The sequence below is a fragment of the Girardinichthys multiradiatus genome, chromosome 12 (assembly GCF_021462225.1).
Source record: "Girardinichthys multiradiatus isolate DD_20200921_A chromosome 12, DD_fGirMul_XY1, whole genome shotgun sequence".
Classification (NCBI taxonomy): Eukaryota; Metazoa; Chordata; class Actinopteri; order Cyprinodontiformes; family Goodeidae; genus Girardinichthys; species Girardinichthys multiradiatus.
This window is the reverse complement of record NC_061805.1, coordinates 8233137-8249488: the sequence shown is the minus strand read 5'-3', so window position 1 is coordinate 8249488 and position 16352 is coordinate 8233137. Positions and strand designations below refer to the sequence as shown.

Sequence of the window (16352 nt, the reverse complement as noted above, 5' to 3'; positions counted from 1 at the left end):
GTTGGCTACAACAGATGTTTCAGTGTTGAATGCAAGTTGGTTCAGGTAATACATTTATGGCATCCCTGTGGTTGAATAATGAATACAACTATTTGACAAGGGAAGCAGTTTATCCAAACACTCACATTTGGCTCAAATGAGCTAAAAAGCCAACGAGGGACAGTGAATGGCTGAAAATGGTTTCAACATTTTGCTTGTGGCTTTCAAACCTGAGAACACTGTTCTAGCTGTCAAGCATGGCGGTGGTAGCATCATGCTCAGTCAGTACTGCTGTCAGTGGTACTGGTGCATTGCATACAGTTGTTGGAAAAACAAATGAGTACTACATCGAAAGTATTCAGTTTCACCTAATTTCCAGAGCTTAATCAAAAAGTTGTTTTAGAATTGATCAAGTGGTCTAACATTAAGCCTTTGTAATGGCTCTTACCAAAACCCCACTGAAAATCTATGCACTATGCTTGAAACTGGTTTCCAGGCAGCTCTGTGTCAGGAAACCAGTTTAAACAATTTAAATGAGGCCTACCATTTCTGAAGATATATGACCCATCATCATTCCATCCTGGACACAGAATGGATTAAATGCATTATTAAAAACCCCAAATTAATACAATATTTATCTTTATGATGATTTTTTGTAAACGTCTGGCTGCAACTGTAGGTGAGTGAAGTCATTAATGTTATCTGTGCCTAAATATGATAAACCAGGTGCTTAAATATTATCTTTCACAAAAATAGCATTAAAAAAATAACTTCAATTCGTCTCAGTTATACAATTTGGCAATATAGCTAATTTTAAAACGGCATGCAAATAGCGACATCTCCCGGCCAGAAAGAAACACCCTTATTTCAACATCACAAAACAGGTAGAAGAAAAAGCCAATACAGTTAAATAAATTTTAAAATAAAATAAAAACAAAAACAATGAAAAAATGTGAAGCCTAAATCCTCTGTGCGCTCTGAAAATGTAAAACTTTGCATCCATAACTTCCTTCTGAAGACAATCTGTTGATTGGATGAATCTTGCGTGGTAACAGTGGCCTGACGCAGCGATTGGCCCGCTGACCAACCAATCATAAAAAGTAAATCCTGCCGTTGCATTTCCCCTCAAGATGGCGGGTCTGCTGCTGGAACCGTATGGCGGCAGTTGGAATAATAAATCATTTTAAAAGGTGGTAGAACCATAAGACGAGATACGTTTGTCATATTTATCAGTGAGTACTTCCTCAGCATTTTACTGAGCTGTTAACTAGGTTGCAAAGTGTGTTTTCATACGTCTGTGCGTTTGCGTGTTAGCATCGATGCTAGCGTTACCGTATGAGCAACTACAAAGTGAGGGGATGCTCACTCTCCATTTTAAGCTACGATTAGTTAGTTTTTTACTTTTGGATGAACGTTTGTCAAATTGCCGTCCAAACAAACCTAAGCACTTTACATTAACAGTAAAACCTGTATCTTAAATGTATTTTTAATCTGACATCTATTCTGTGGTAATTTTCTCCTTTTATCTCCTAGATGGCCGCAGTGGAGAATGATCAGTGACTGTCCCAAAATAAGCTGAATGCATTGTGATTTCCAATAATTGAGACAGTGATTCTGAAAGCTGTCTACATTAATGAAAAGATCAATGTAGTCAGCTTAGCATATTCACCTCTGGTACGTCTATGCAGGGATGAGCTTCTGCATGTTCTCTGAGTTGGGAATTTGTAGAGATTTTGTCATAGTCATCAAGTTTCCATATAGTTTGGGTCTTAATTTAAACAAAAATGGATATAGACGACGTTCTCCCCCCTCTCCCCTTGGAGCCACCTGATGATTTTGGCCCAGACCAGGGCAGAGCCCCTCCACCACCTCCCCTGCAAACGTCCAGTGACGCAGAGGTAATGGACGTTAGCTCTGGTGGTGATGGACACTCATACACCCCAGGGGACGAGGAAGCAAAGAAGCAGGAGCTCATGAGCAAGGGCTCACTAATTTTCTGTAGCCACCTTTCCAATGAGACCAGTCCCAACCCACGGTGCCCCAGAACAGCCCGCCACGCTCCTCAGGTCACCAAGTTTCTGCCAGACTTGAAGCAGCTCAGAGATGTTAAGATCAGTGTAAGCTTCACTGAAAGCAGCAGCAGCACTAGTAGTAGTAGTAGTAGTAGTACTAACAAAGACAGGAAGGTTTTATACACAGGTGAGGGACAGGAGACAGGAAGTAATGATGACTTAATGTGTCTCAATGGTGAAATACAAGATGTGACAAGCATTCTAGATGTTACTGAGGGAGGCAGTGGAGCTGGGAACGCAGGAGACAGAAAGTCAGAGGTGAGTGAGGTAGACCTGGAAAATAAGGTAGAGTTTGCTGTCTTGGATGAGTTGGAGGACTACTATGAGAACTTTCTGGATCGGGATGACGGGGAGCAGGATGTCTTTACGTCTGATGCCATCGTTCAGCAGGAGCAAGTGGGTGATGAGACCGCGGCCTACACATATGAGGTACGTATGAGCTCATTTTTGCATTGAGGCTGGTCATTTACGGCTCTCCCTCTATAGAGCAAACTCAGGTTTGTTCAGACTCCGAAGTCATTTCATTGCTCTGTTTCACTGTAGTTTTGGATGTTTACAAGAGAGAGTTTGGGAAAAAAATATTTAATCTTTGTACCACAACCACATACAGTGCCTTGCAAAATGATTCATGTGTCTTCTTTCCTTTCTGTAAAAATACCACCTCAAACTTTAGTGAGTAAATACTATCTTTTTAAAAATGTAGCTCCTGGTCTTCTGGGCTATGTATGTCTCTACCAGCTTTGCACATCTAGATACAAAAGTTTCTGCTCTTTATTCTTTGCAAAATAGCTCAAGTACAGTCAAATTGGATGGAGAGCATCTCTAAACATCAATTTTCATGTTTCCTGCAGATTCTCAGTTAAATTTAGGTGTGGACTTTGACTGTGCCAGTCCAACACATGGATCTATGATTGTAGCTCTGGTTGTATGCTTAGGCTTGACCTGCTGGAAGGTGAATCTCTGCCCCAGTCTTTTGCAGCCTCTAATAGGTTTTCGTTCAGGACTAACTTGTATTTAGCACCACTTCTTTTCCAATCAGCTTTAACCAACTCCCTTAGCCCAGCTGGGGAAAAAAGCGCATCTCAATGGTTAAAGGTGGGGATGGTGTGTTCAAAGTGATGGTTTACTTTTCTACCATACTGGGTATGTGTGCCAGAAAAGCCCGTCGTTATCTCCTCTGACCAGATCACCCTGTTTCACGTGTTTGCTGTCTCCCCTGCCTGGATGACGTTTTTTAGGTCACTCTTCTATAAAAGATTCTCTCACAATATCCCTTGAGATATTGTTCTAGAGCCTAACCCTGCTTTAAACGTCTCCACAACTGTATCCCTGACTGTGTTCCTTGGGCTTCGTGGTGCTATTTTTTTAAAAACCTGCTCTGAAACTTTGAAAACAACGAATGAGTTTCCTCTCCCGTTTATGTTGGTTTATCTCACAAAATCCCAATTAAATACATTTTAGGTTTGTGGTTGTAATTAAAAAAAATGTGGCAAAGTTTAACATGCTGTCTGGATGCTTTTGCAAGAAATTGTAGCTTTTTCTAATCTGTAACGGGTGGGATATTTCTTCAATGCTGAGTTGCCTATAAAATCTGAGTGATCATTCATTTGATGGAGTAATCAACTGTGCATAAAATGGTATTTAATTTAGAGAATGTCCCTTTGTATCATCTGTTTTTTGTTCTGTTTTATGCTCTCAAGAAGAACTGACGAGTCTTCCTTTATACGTGGTGTGGCTCGCTCTGTGTTCCCCCCAAGAGTGAGCATTCTTGACTGTATTTCGGGCTGTTGATATTTGCGGGTCCTAACCACTTCCTCTTCCAGGAGGGCTTTGACAACGATGTGGATGCTCTTCTGGAAGAGGGCATGCCAGTCCCGAAAAAGATGCGTCTAGCAGAGGACAAATATCCCGGGGACAGTGATCATCAGTCCGACGGAGACGGTGAAGGGAGCGTCCAGCCGATGGTGACCAAAATCAAGACTGTCTTGAAGAGTGAGTAGTGGACATGCTTGAACTTTTGGTGTTGTCACTTGGTGAATAGTTGAGTGTGGCGTCTGGACTATGAGCGTCTGTATATACATAACAGACCATTTTGTTTGCACTCCTAGTTAAGATGTGTAGAAGGGTTGGATTGAGGTGGGTACTGAGATGACCAGGGAAGAACATTGATTTGGTCACGTGTTTTTCTGTCACGACCCCGTTGAAAGATCCAATGATGACTCATTTTTACATTCAAGGTAGAGTTGCCCAGATCTTTAGTTAATATTTGGCCTTTCAAGAGGTTAATGATGCCATGCACCGTAACAAGGTTTCCAAGGCCTTTAGGAGTGAAACGGGCCCGCAGCATCACAGATCCTCCACCAAACCAAACAGCAGCCATGAAGTGTTTTACCACATATGCATTCTTTGTTTCATGCGACATCCAACTGGGGTGTAAATGAAAGAAATGCTGCAGCTGCATTTATTTGTATTTTGTATGAATTTTGTTAGGGGTTACTGATAATTGTGCCGCTGTTGATTTAATGAAAAACAGCTTTTTCCTAACAATGAATTTTCTTCCACCCAATAACTGTACTCCATATAGAGATTCAATTTTCCTAAATGTATCAGTTTGAGTTGATTCTACTACAGTAAAATCCAGATTAATTTAAAGGCATTTTATACTTCTTTACCAGGGATGCAAACAAACACTGTAAATAAATAGGGTGTGGGTGTGATTGAAATTGTATAAAATGTATAAATAACACATTCTGATACTAAGATAAAAAGCGCTACATGCAGTGATGAAATGTTGCATCATAAAAAGCTGCTTTTCTCTAACAAATCTGCTTTTGGCTTTTTACCAGTTTCATTCATTTTAAGCGTCTTCAGCACAGGATCTGTTCCTTATCTGCCACACAGTAGCAGTGACCTACCTGCCTTTGCTTTTCTTTGTGTGGCAGGTCGAGGCCGTCCGCCAACTGAGCCTCTTCCTGATGGGTGGATCATGACATTCCATAATTCAGGCATTCCAGTCTACCTGCACAGAGAGACCAGGGTGGTCACCTGGTCCAGACCCTACTTCCTTGGAACGGGCAGTATTAGGGTGAGATGCAGCAAGTGTCATATTGGAACAGCAGTGATGAATAAGAGTATTGCTGGCATGCATCGACTCAGTGATAATTGTACACATGTTAAGGAATGATTAATGAAAACCTGTATTGACTAATAAATGAATTCTCCAATAGATCACTTCAGTGTCAGCAACAGATAATCTTACACCAGAAAGGCAATCAGATGTTAAAGCATATTTCTGAAATCATGGTGTTTCTCATTCAGAAACATGACCCACCTACTAGCAGCATCCCCTGCCTACACTACAAAAAAATGAAGGACCAGGAGGAGAAGGAGCTGAACGGGGAGGTGACCTCTAATGTGGAGGAGCCTGCTCTGAAGGCCAGTGTTGTGGAGAAAGCAGACAAGTCAGCCGAGGAGCAGGGTGAGAACCTTTCATCCACCGTCAATGAAGGTGGCCAAGATGGAGAGTGTGTGGATGACACCGGCACGCAGAAAAAAGAGGCACAGGCGTACGATACTGCTCAAGGAGCCTTAGGCCAGGTTAAGGCCAAGGTAGAGGTGTGCAAAGATGAATCTGTAGGTAAGGACTTTTGACAATGATGGACGGGCTATGGAAGTTTGTTCTTCTCTATTTTTGACCTATTACAGGATATTTATAAAAATTTCTTGCAGAACTTGAAGAATTCCGTTTTTACCTGGAAAAATGCTTCGACTTCGAACAAGTCACCGTCAAGAAGTTTCGCACCTGGGCTGAGCGCAGACAGTTCAACAGAGACATGAAGAGGAAGCAAGCAGAATCAGAGCGGCCGATCCTTCCTGCTAACCAGAAACTCATCACACTGTCAGTCCAAGATGCTCCAACTAAGAAGGGTGAGATGTGTAGCCATACTGACACCCATACAACGCGTACCTGGATGTTATGTCACAGTCATGATGCAGGTAAATGTTTGTATTTGAACAGAGTTTGTCATCAATCCTAATGGGAAGTCTGAAGTTTGCATCCTGCATGAATATATGCAGCGGGTCCTGAAGGTTCGGCCTGTTTACAACTTTTTTGATTGTGGTAAGTTGATCTTTAGTGACTGAAGTTAGTGGAGCTCGTTCAAGGCTGCTGTTTTATGTACAGTAACCTGGATGTGCCCTGCAATATGTACATTCTAGCTGCATTTGATGTAAGTTTAAGAAGATGATTGGAATGAACTGCATTGGCACTTCAAGGACTTTTCTGATGTGTCTAGAAAATTACTGAATAATTTGCAACAGAGATGAACTGACATGTTTAGCTGTGAGTTGGAGACACATCAGGTGAAACGGTCTGTTTTTACTTAAATAAAACACACCAATCTATTACCTACCCATCAGGAAGGTTTTTAGCCCTAGTGTTTTATTCTTGTTTCACTCGCTACATTTTAGTGCAGTTTTATGGGTTTTTTGTTTTATTCTAATCTTTGTAAATACTTTCAGCAGACTGTATTTTTGTGCCCCACAGAGAACTCAAGTGAGCCCTTTGGTGCTTCAGTGATTATAGACGGAGTCACTTACGGCACAGGAACAGCGAGCAGTAAAAAACTAGCCAAAAACAAAGCTGGTAATGTTTCATTTACAGTTTTCTGTGCTGTTGTCTAAGGTGAAGTAGCTTTGGGTCAACTGTCTGTGTGCATGTTAGAGTTAGAGACAACCTGATGTTAACTGATGGAAACAGGGTTCCTGTTGAATTCAGATCTTCAATTTTTAAAAAGACAAAAAAAATCTAAAGCCTAACAAATACTGTGGTACATTGATTTAGAATGAAATACAGATGGACGTTTTAATCCATCTGTATTTTCATCCAGGGTTCACGGACTGCATGCACACATACAAATATAAAAGGGACATTTAACTGCTTCTTGGATGTAAGATAAATTCACATCTATGTTAAATTGGACCTCTGCTACTTGAACTGGGCGGGGTTAAATGCCAAGTAACGGTATACTTAAAGCTAAACAATGTTTTTAAAACTACAGGAGAAAAAATAGAAATGTGAGCCTGGAAAAGTGTTTAAGTTTGAATGGAACCCTGTTTTAAAGCAAATCTATTCATTTCTATATGCTTGCATATGAATGAGTGCAGTGACATGATAAAATGAAGGCAGGAAATACACGTAGTGGTACATTGAGTAAGTGAGATGATGCGACTGTAGGACTGCACTCACTTGTAACATGCTGTACTTCAGCCCGAGCCACACTGGAAATCCTCATCCCCGACTTTGTGAAGCAGACCTCAGAGGAGAAACCTGTCGAGGGCGATGAACTAGAGGTACAGTGCTGCGTTTTTTGCCTCATCAGTGAGGCCTTGTAGGGCAGGTTGTTTCCAACACAATTCCTTCCCGCTGGATGTGAATGCAGCTCTTGAATTTGATCTAACCGTTGTACTGCTGATTGTGCTCTGTCCTGCAGTATTTTAATCATATCAGTATAGAAGATTCACGAGTATACGAGCTGACCAACAAAGCAGGTCTACTTTCGCCATATCAGATTCTTCATGAGTGCCTTAAAAGGTAAATTAGCCGGATTCTATTTGCATCGTATTGAACATTGCCCTGTAACTTTGGCTAACGGGAGGAAAACAGTTTATTTGGGGGTATGTGACTGCAGTTAATTGAATCAGAGGGGATCATCCTAAATAAGCATGGTGACTGAGTTCCTGCTGCTAATTAGCAGCTTTTTTGTAACACCAAGAGGACTCGGTGTTTCCCAAGAGGTTTCATACGTTTGTGAAAAGAAATGTTTTTTTGTTGCAGAAACCATGGAATGGGGGACACCAGCATTAAATTTGAGGTGATCCCAGGAAAGAACCAGAAGAGTGAATATGTTATGACATGTGGGAAACACACAGTGCGAGGCTGGTGTAAGTAGATTCAAATCCTGGGGCAACGCTAAATCCTGTCAGTCTAGACTGTCTTTTTTTCCTTACTTATCACACAAATAGAGATTTCAATTAATTCTGTTCCTTGGTTTTCTTTGCCACCAGGCAAGAACAAGAGGGTTGGCAAACAACTAGCATCTCAGAAGATCCTACAGATGCTTCACCCCCACGTTAAGAACTGGGGCTCGCTGCTGCGCATGTATGGCAGAGAAAGCAACAAGATGGTCAAAAAGGTGAGAGATGTCGCCAGAATCAAATAAGCATGTTTTCTACCTGATGGCTGCAACATTTTGGTTTACTTTGTAAAGGAAAACACGGGTGGATTGCTGCCTAGCTTTTACTACTTTATTCTGCAAGTACACAGCATAAATGAAAGGATCTTTTTCAGGAGAGTTCAGACAAGAGTGTAATAGAGCTGCAGCAGTATGCCAAAAAGAACAAGCCAAACCTTCACATCTTGAACAAACTGCAAGAAGAAATGAAGAAACTGGCAACTCAGAGGGTGAGATTCAATGCTGTCTTGTGTATTTGGTGTTTCGTCCTCATAACGTGTGCATGTATTTCCTTCAGCGTACTTAGCAGAAAAAAAATCTTAGCTTTGTTAGATCAGGAGTTTAAGACTCAGCAGGAAGGTAGACTGAACACCTGTTCTTGTTCAGCCTTAAAGCCAACGTTATAAACCAATCCCTGCTTACATTCAGAGCTTAATGCACACATTTTGTCTAAAAATAAAATTGACCCATTATTTAAACAGGTTCCTTCACTACAAACAGTACTACATTAATATTAAACAGTAGACAATAATTGCATTTAGTCCCATTTAGAAAAGCAGCCTTAATCGTTCTCTAATCAAATGTAGTTTGCAATGATTCTTAGTTTATACCAGGATGACATTTTATTTTCTTCTCTCAGATTACAATCTAGAGATTAAGTACAGGTCCTTCTCAAAATATTAGCATATTGTGATAAAGTTCATTATTTTCCATAATTTCATGATGAAAATTGAACATTCATATATTTTAGATTCATTGCACACTAACTGAAATATTTCAGGTCTTTTATTGTCTTAATACGGATGATTTTGGCATACAGCTCATGAAAACCCAAAATTCCTATCTCACAAAATTAGCATATCATTAAAAGGGTCTCTAAACGAGCTATGAACCTAGGGCTGGGCGATAAATCGATTTTATCGATTAATTCGAATTTGCAATTAATGAAGATTTAATTTTTGGGAAATCTGACTTTTTTTCTGAACTCCTCGGGCCTCTGTAGCTGAGTGACATCAGTAGACCTGTCTCTCGCTGAAACACCGAAAATGGCATCTAGCAAGGAAGACCTTGTTCCCAAAAAAGGCACGACTTCATCAATTATATGGAACTGGTTCGGTTTCGCGACCACGGACTTGGAGCAGCACACAGCACGTTGTAAAATCTGTTTAAAGCCTGTTGCTACTAAAGGTGGAAGCACAACGAATTAATTTCAACACACAAGCTCAGGACAACAACAGACCAGAAATCCCTGCCAAGAAACAACCCACCTTAGGGGAATCATTTTCATACAGTGTTCCCTACAAAAAGACTGGGACCCGATGGAAAGCGATCATGGATGCTGTCACGTTGTTTATTGCCAAAGATACTGTGCCTATTTATACAGTGGAAAAGTCTGGCTTCATTCACCTGCTGAAAACTTTAGACGCAAGGTATGTACTACCTAGCCGGAAATATTTTTGCTGAAGTTGCCTTGCCCCACCTGTACAAATGCACACGTGAAAGGATTGCAACAGAGCTGGCGGCTGTAAGTTTTTACTCTGCCACATCAGACTTGTGGTCCAGTCGGACAATGGAGCCATATATGAGTTTGACTGTGCATTTTGTCGATGATGATTGGGCTCTACGAAGTGTCTGCCTGCAAACAGCTTACTTTCCCGATGATCACAAAAGTCAGGTCATTGCCGAGGGGTTAAAAGACGCTCTGAACTCCTGGAACCTTTCAGAAGACCGACTCATCTGTATGACAACAGACAGCGGCACCAACATTATTAAAGCTCTGAAAGACATCGGGTGGCCAAACCTCCAGTGCTTTGGACATAAACTACATAATGCCATACGTAAGAATCAAATCTATATATATTTCGTAAATCTTATTTTGTATTTTATATACATGTCATACATAGCGTCTTTTTTGTCATTTGACATGCATTCATGGCCATTTTCCCACAAAAAATACACAGTACATTTAATACATAAGCAATTAATGTATTTTCATCAAATAATACATATTTATACAAAATGTATGTACATGTACCATGTACATGAGACGCCCAGACGTCCCTCTCTCCAGACACCTCCTCCAGCTCCTCCAGGGGGAGCCCAAGTTGTTCCCAGGCCAGCCGAGAGACATAGTCCCTCCAGCGTGTCCTGGGCCGTCCCCTGGGCCTCCTCCCGGTGGGACGTGCCTGGAACACCTCCCGAGGAAGGCATCCAGGAGGCATCCGGTATAGATGCCCGAGCCACCTCAACTGGCTCCTCTCGATGTGGAGGAGCAGCGGCTCTACTCCGAGCTCCTCCCGGATGGCCGAGCTCCTCACCCTATCTCTAAGGGAGTGCCCGGCCACCCTACGGAGGAAGCTCATTTCAGCCGCTTGTATCCGTGATCTCGTTCTTTCGGTCATGACCCAAAGTTCATGGCCATAGGTGAGGGTAGGAACGTAGACCGACCAGTAAATTGAGAGCTTTGCTTTTCGGCTCAGCTTTCTCTTCACCACAATGGACCGGCACAGCGCCCCCATTACTGTGGCAGCCGCACCGATCCGTCTGTCGATCTCCCGCTCCATTCTTCCCTCACTCGTGAACAAGACCCCGAGATACTTAAACTCCTCCATTTGAGGCAGGAACTCCCCTCCAACCTGAAGAGGACAAGCCACCCTTTTCCGGTCGAGTACCATGGCCTCGGACTTGGAGGAGCTGATCCTCATCCCAGCCGCCTCACACTCGGCTGCGAACCGCCACAGCGCATGCTGTAGGTCTTGGCTAGAGGGGGCCAGCAGGACCACGTCATCCGCAAAAAGAAGAGACGAAATCCACTGGTCCCCAAACCAGACCCCCTCCGGCCCTTGGCTGCGTCTAGAAATCCTGTCCATAAAAGTTATGAACAGGACTGGCGACAAAGGGCAGCCCTGCCGGAGTCCAACATGCACTGGGAACAGGTCCGACTTAGTGCCGGCAATGCGGACCAAACTCCTGCTCCGCTCGTACAGGGACCGGATGGCCCCTAATAAAGGGCCCCCGATTCCATACTCCTGGAGCACCCCCCACAGGGCATCACGAGGGACACAGTCGAATGCCTTCTCCAGGTCCACAAAACACATGTGAACCGGTTGGGCAAACTCCCATGAACCCTCGAGCTCCCTGTAGAGGGTATAGAGCTGGTCCAGTGTTCCACGGCTGGGACGAAAACCCCACTGTTCCTCCTGAAGCCGAGGTTCGACTATCGTTCGGACTCTCCTCTCCAATACCCAGGGAGGCTGAGGAGTGTGATCCCCCTGTAGTTGGAACACACCCTCCGGTCCCCCTTCTTATAAAGGGGGACCACCACCCCAGTCTGCCAGTCCAGAGGCACTGTCCCCGACCGCCACGCAATGTTGAAGAGGCTTGTCAACCATGACAGCCCTACAACATCAGGACACTTGAGGTACTCAGGGCGGATCTCATCCACCCCCGAAGCCTTGCCACCACGGAGCTTTTTAACCACCTCGGTGACTTCAGCCTGGGTGATGAAAGAGTCCAACCCCGAGTCCCCAGCCTCTGTTTCCACCACGGAAGGCGTGATGGCAGGATTGAGGAGATCCTCGAAGTACTCCTTCCACCGCCCGATAATGTCCTCAGTCGAGGTCAGCAGTCTCCTGCCCCCACTATAAACAGTGTTGGCAAAGCACTGCTTCCCCCTCCTGAGGCGCCGGACGGTTTGCCAGAATCGCTTCGAGGCCAACCGGTAGTCCTTCTCCATGGCCTCACCGAACTCCTCCCAGGCCCGAGTTTTTGCCTCTGCCACAGCCCGGGCCGCAGCACGCTTGGCCTCACGGTACCCGTCAGCCGCCTCAGGAGTCCCACAAGCCAACCACAGCCGATAGGACTCCTTCTTCAGCTTAACAGCATCCCTTACTGCCGGTGTCCACCACCGGGTTCTGGGATTGCCGCCACGACAGGCACCGCAGACCTTACGGCCGCAGCTATGGGCAGCAGCATCGACAATAGATGCAGAGAACATGGTCCACTCGGACTCTATGTCTCCAACATCCCCCGGGATCTGGTCGAAGCTCTCCCGGAGGTGGGAGTTGAATACATCCCTGGCCGAGGGCTCCGCCAGGCGTTCCCAGCAGACCCTCACTATGCGCTTGGGCCTGCCAAGTCTGTCTGGCTTTCTCCTCCTCCAGCGGATCCAACTCACCACCAGGTGATGATCAGTGGACAGCTCAGCCCCTCTCTTCACCCGAGTGTCCAAAACATGCGGCCGAAGGTCTGATGATACGACAACAAAGTCGATCATCGACCTCCTGCCTAGGGTGTCCTGGTGCCAAGTGCACTGATGGACACCCTTATGTTTGAACATGGTGTTCGTTATGGACAATCCGTGACTAGCACAGAAGTCCAATAACAAAACACCACTCGGATTCAGATCTAGTCGATATCTCTCGACCTCCCGCACAAGCTCAGGCTCCTTCCCCCCCCAGCGAGGTGACATTCCACGTCCCTAGAGCCAGCCTAAGCATCCGGGGATCGGGCCGCTGAGGTCTCCACCTTCGTCCGCCACCCAATCCTCTTTGCACCAGTCCCTCACGGTTCCCCCTGCAGGTGGTGGGCCCACTGGGGGATGGCCTCGCGTCTCTCGTTCGGGCTTGGCCCGGCCGGGTCCCGCGAGGAGCAACCCGGCCACCAGGCGCTCTCCGACGAGTCCCGACCCCGGGCCTGGCTCCAGGGTGGGACCCCGGCTCCGCCGTACCGGGCGACGTCGCGTGCCTCGATATTTTGTTCTTCATGCGGGGTTCTTGAACCATTCTTTGTCTGACCCAAAACCTAGAGCCTGTTTGCCATGGGAGACCCTACCAGGGGCATTTAGGCCCCAGACAACATAGCCTCTAGGATCATTTGAGCACTCAAACCCCTCCACCACGTTAAGGTGACGGTTCAAGGAGGGGGTCAAAATATCCTAAATCGATTAATGGGATTTGGTATAAAAAAATCGGAGATTTTATTTTTAAGCCATATCGCCCAGCCCTATATGAACCTAATCATCTGAATCAACGAGTTAACTCTAAACACCTGCAAAAGATTCCTGAGGCCTTTAAAACTCCCAGCCTGGTTCATCACTCAAAACCCCAATCATTGGTAAGACTGCCGACCTGACTGCTGTCCAGAAGGCCACTATTGACACCCTCAAGCAAGAGGGTAAGACAGAGAAAGACATTTCTGAACGAATAGGCTGTTCCCAGAGTGCTGTATCAAGGCACCTCAGTGGGAAGTCTGTGTTGTAAGGAAAAAGTGTGGCAGAAAACACTGCACAACGAGAAGAGGTGACCGGAACCTGAGGAAGATTGTGGAGAAGGGCCGATTCCAGACCTTGGGGGACCTGCGGAAGCAGTGGACTGAGTCTGGAGTAGAAACATCCAGAGCCACCGTGCACAGGCGTGTGCAGGAAATGGGCTACAGGTGCCGCATTCCCCAGGTCAAGCCACTTTTGAACCAGAAACAGCGGCAGAAGCGCCTGACCTGGGCTACAGAGAAGCAGCACTGGACTGTTGCTCAGTGGTCCAAAGTACTTTTTTCGGATGAAAGCAAATTCTTCATGTCATTCGGAAATCAAGGTGCCAGAGTCTGGAGGAAGACTGGAGAGAAGGAAATGCCAAAATGCCAGAAGTCCAGTGTCAAGTACCCACAGTCAGTGATGGTCTGGGGTGCCGTGTCAGCTGCTGGTGTTGGTCCACTGTGGTCAATGCAGGGTCAATGCAGGTAGCTATCAAGAGATTTTGGAGCACTTCATGCTTCCATCTGCTTTAAAGCTTTATGGAGATGAAGATTTCATTTTTCAGCACGACCTGGCACCTGCTCACAGTGCCACAACCACTGGTAAATGGTTTACTGACCATGGTATCACTGTGCTCAATTGGCTTGCCAACTCTCCTGACCTGAACCCCATAGAGAATCTGTGGGATATTGTGAAGAGAACGTTGAGAGACTCAAGACCCAACACTCTGGATGAGCTAAAGGCCGCTATCGAAGCATCTTGGGCCTCCATAAGACCTCAGCAGTTCCACAGGCTGATTGCCTCCATGCCATGCCGCATTGAAGCAGTCATTTCTGCCAAAGGATTCCCGACCAAGTATTGAGTGCATAACTGTACATGATTATTTGAAGGTTGACGTTTTGTGTATTAAAAACACTTTTCTTTTATTGGTCAGATGAAATATGCTAATTTTGTGAGATAGGAATTTTGGGTTTTCATGAGCTGTATGCCACAATCATCCGTATTAAGACAATAAAAGACCTGAAATATTTCAGTTAGTGTGCAATGAATCTAAAATATATGAGTGTTAAATTTTCATCATGACATTATGGAAAATAATGAACTTTATCACAATATGCTAATATTTTGAGAAGGACCTGTATAGTAGTGCTATACTTGAGTAGCTGCCACTCTAAATGTGTTACTTGCTTTGTTTCCACATCAGGAGGAAACGAGAAAGAAACCCAAGATGACCATAATGGAGTCGGCCCAGCCTGGGAGCGAGCCCCTCTGCACTGTCGATGTTTAAGTCTCAGAATCACTGATGAACCACAGCACTGAAACCCAGTCACTGTCTAACATCACACAGCATCATGGTGTCCAAACAAACACATCACTGACATCCAATGAGGAATCATAGTGTCACACTGATCAGAGCGGTAGAGCTGCTTGCTTCCTTCAGCTACATTTTATAGGTTGAGCAAGTAGGTGTGAGAGTAAGACTGAATGTACTTAATTGGAGCCTAGAGATTGAAAAACTGTCTACCTCTCTAGAGGCATCCTAAACGAGACCTGGTAGAATATGAACTGCATCAGAACAGAAATGCATGCTTCTTTAGCTGTAAAAGCCAATGCAAACATTGTCAAAATATTGTCAAAGTGTTACTTTTGAAGTTCTAATCTTTTACTTTTTTTTTTTTTGTAGTGCTTGAAGTTTTCAGAAGGACTACTAATGCTTGTATTTATACCATTCACTTAATTGGAACGCAAATTCTTGTTCATTGGGTATTTCAATGATAGTTATTTTATGAGTGGCAAATAAAAGTGAGTGTACTTTATTTCATCATCAAACTGAAAAGTTGTGGCGTTCGTTTGCATGACAGGAACATGCGTCATGAAGTGAGTATTTTTATGTACTTGTGTCTGGTTGGATTAATATTCAGTCATCTTGCTGTTGGTCAGTCAATAACTGGGAGACATCTGGTCAGATGTGATGCATCAGGAGGGTTGGGTTTGTTTTTCTTCTTCCCTCCATCCTGACACTGCAGTAAACCCACTCCAGCGTCAAAGTAATGCTAGGTTAAACATTTTAAGTTTCCTTCTGGGTGCTTTTTATTCTACACTACCACTTCTTGTTTTATCACTCAAAATAAAAAAACAGCGACATGTTGCCTTAGTTAATTCATTTCATGAAGGGCTTAGACTCTGAAGATACTGGACCTAAAACCCCCTTCAGCAGGAAGTGGAAAGACCAAGCCCTATTTACTTGATAAAGTATTTACTCTTGAGGCAATCGGTACATTTAAGTCGAGACAAGCTGAAAGTGCTCTACAGCATGTGCAGATTTTTCAGAGTTGTCTTAATGGGTTATGTACTTTCTGTATGTTTTCCATCATTGTTACAGTAGATTATGCCAACTGTAGAAAAAAAAAAACTCAGAGGCAGCCTGTAAAAGTTGGAGGAGCAGTGTATACCAAAGCTTTCATCCAGTCTTATGCATTTTATAGAAATCTACATGTTGCAGAAAACCTGTGGAACTAGCTGGAGCAAAAACTACAAACTGCTGTGCTTTTTCTACAAAACAGTTTTAGGAGGCATACGTTTAAGCAATGCTCTTGTGTTTGTGTGAATTGCTTTAAGAATGTGTTTTCCCATCTGTACGTGTTGTCTCACCAAGCCTGGTGTAAGGAGAGAAATAATATACTGGTTTTATGTGGAGTTGTATCAATACATTGTTTAAAAAGTTGCTGCCTAGAAATTGTGTTGCAACCTGAACTCTTGACTTCAATGGTATGTTATGCAAAATAAAATGTCTTTACTGAGAAAAAGACGTGCTTT

General features: G+C 44.2%; 1 protein-coding gene across 1 annotated transcript; it reads left to right on the top strand.

Annotated features, from left to right (window-relative positions):
* Positions 1-1687: 1687 nt before the first annotated feature.
* On the top strand, positions 1688-16342 carry dgcr8 (DGCR8 microprocessor complex subunit). Its single transcript, XM_047380239.1, has 13 exons — positions 1688-2480; positions 3875-4043; positions 4994-5136; positions 5370-5688; positions 5781-5978; positions 6070-6171; positions 6598-6696; positions 7321-7403; positions 7544-7644; positions 7888-7994; positions 8118-8245; positions 8401-8514; positions 14740-16342. The coding sequence occupies exons 1-13, from the start codon at positions 1764-1766 to the stop codon at positions 14821-14823; spliced, it is 2364 nt and encodes a 787-aa protein (XP_047236195.1). The 5' UTR covers positions 1688-1763; the 3' UTR covers positions 14824-16342.
* Positions 16343-16352: the final 10 nt, after the last annotated feature.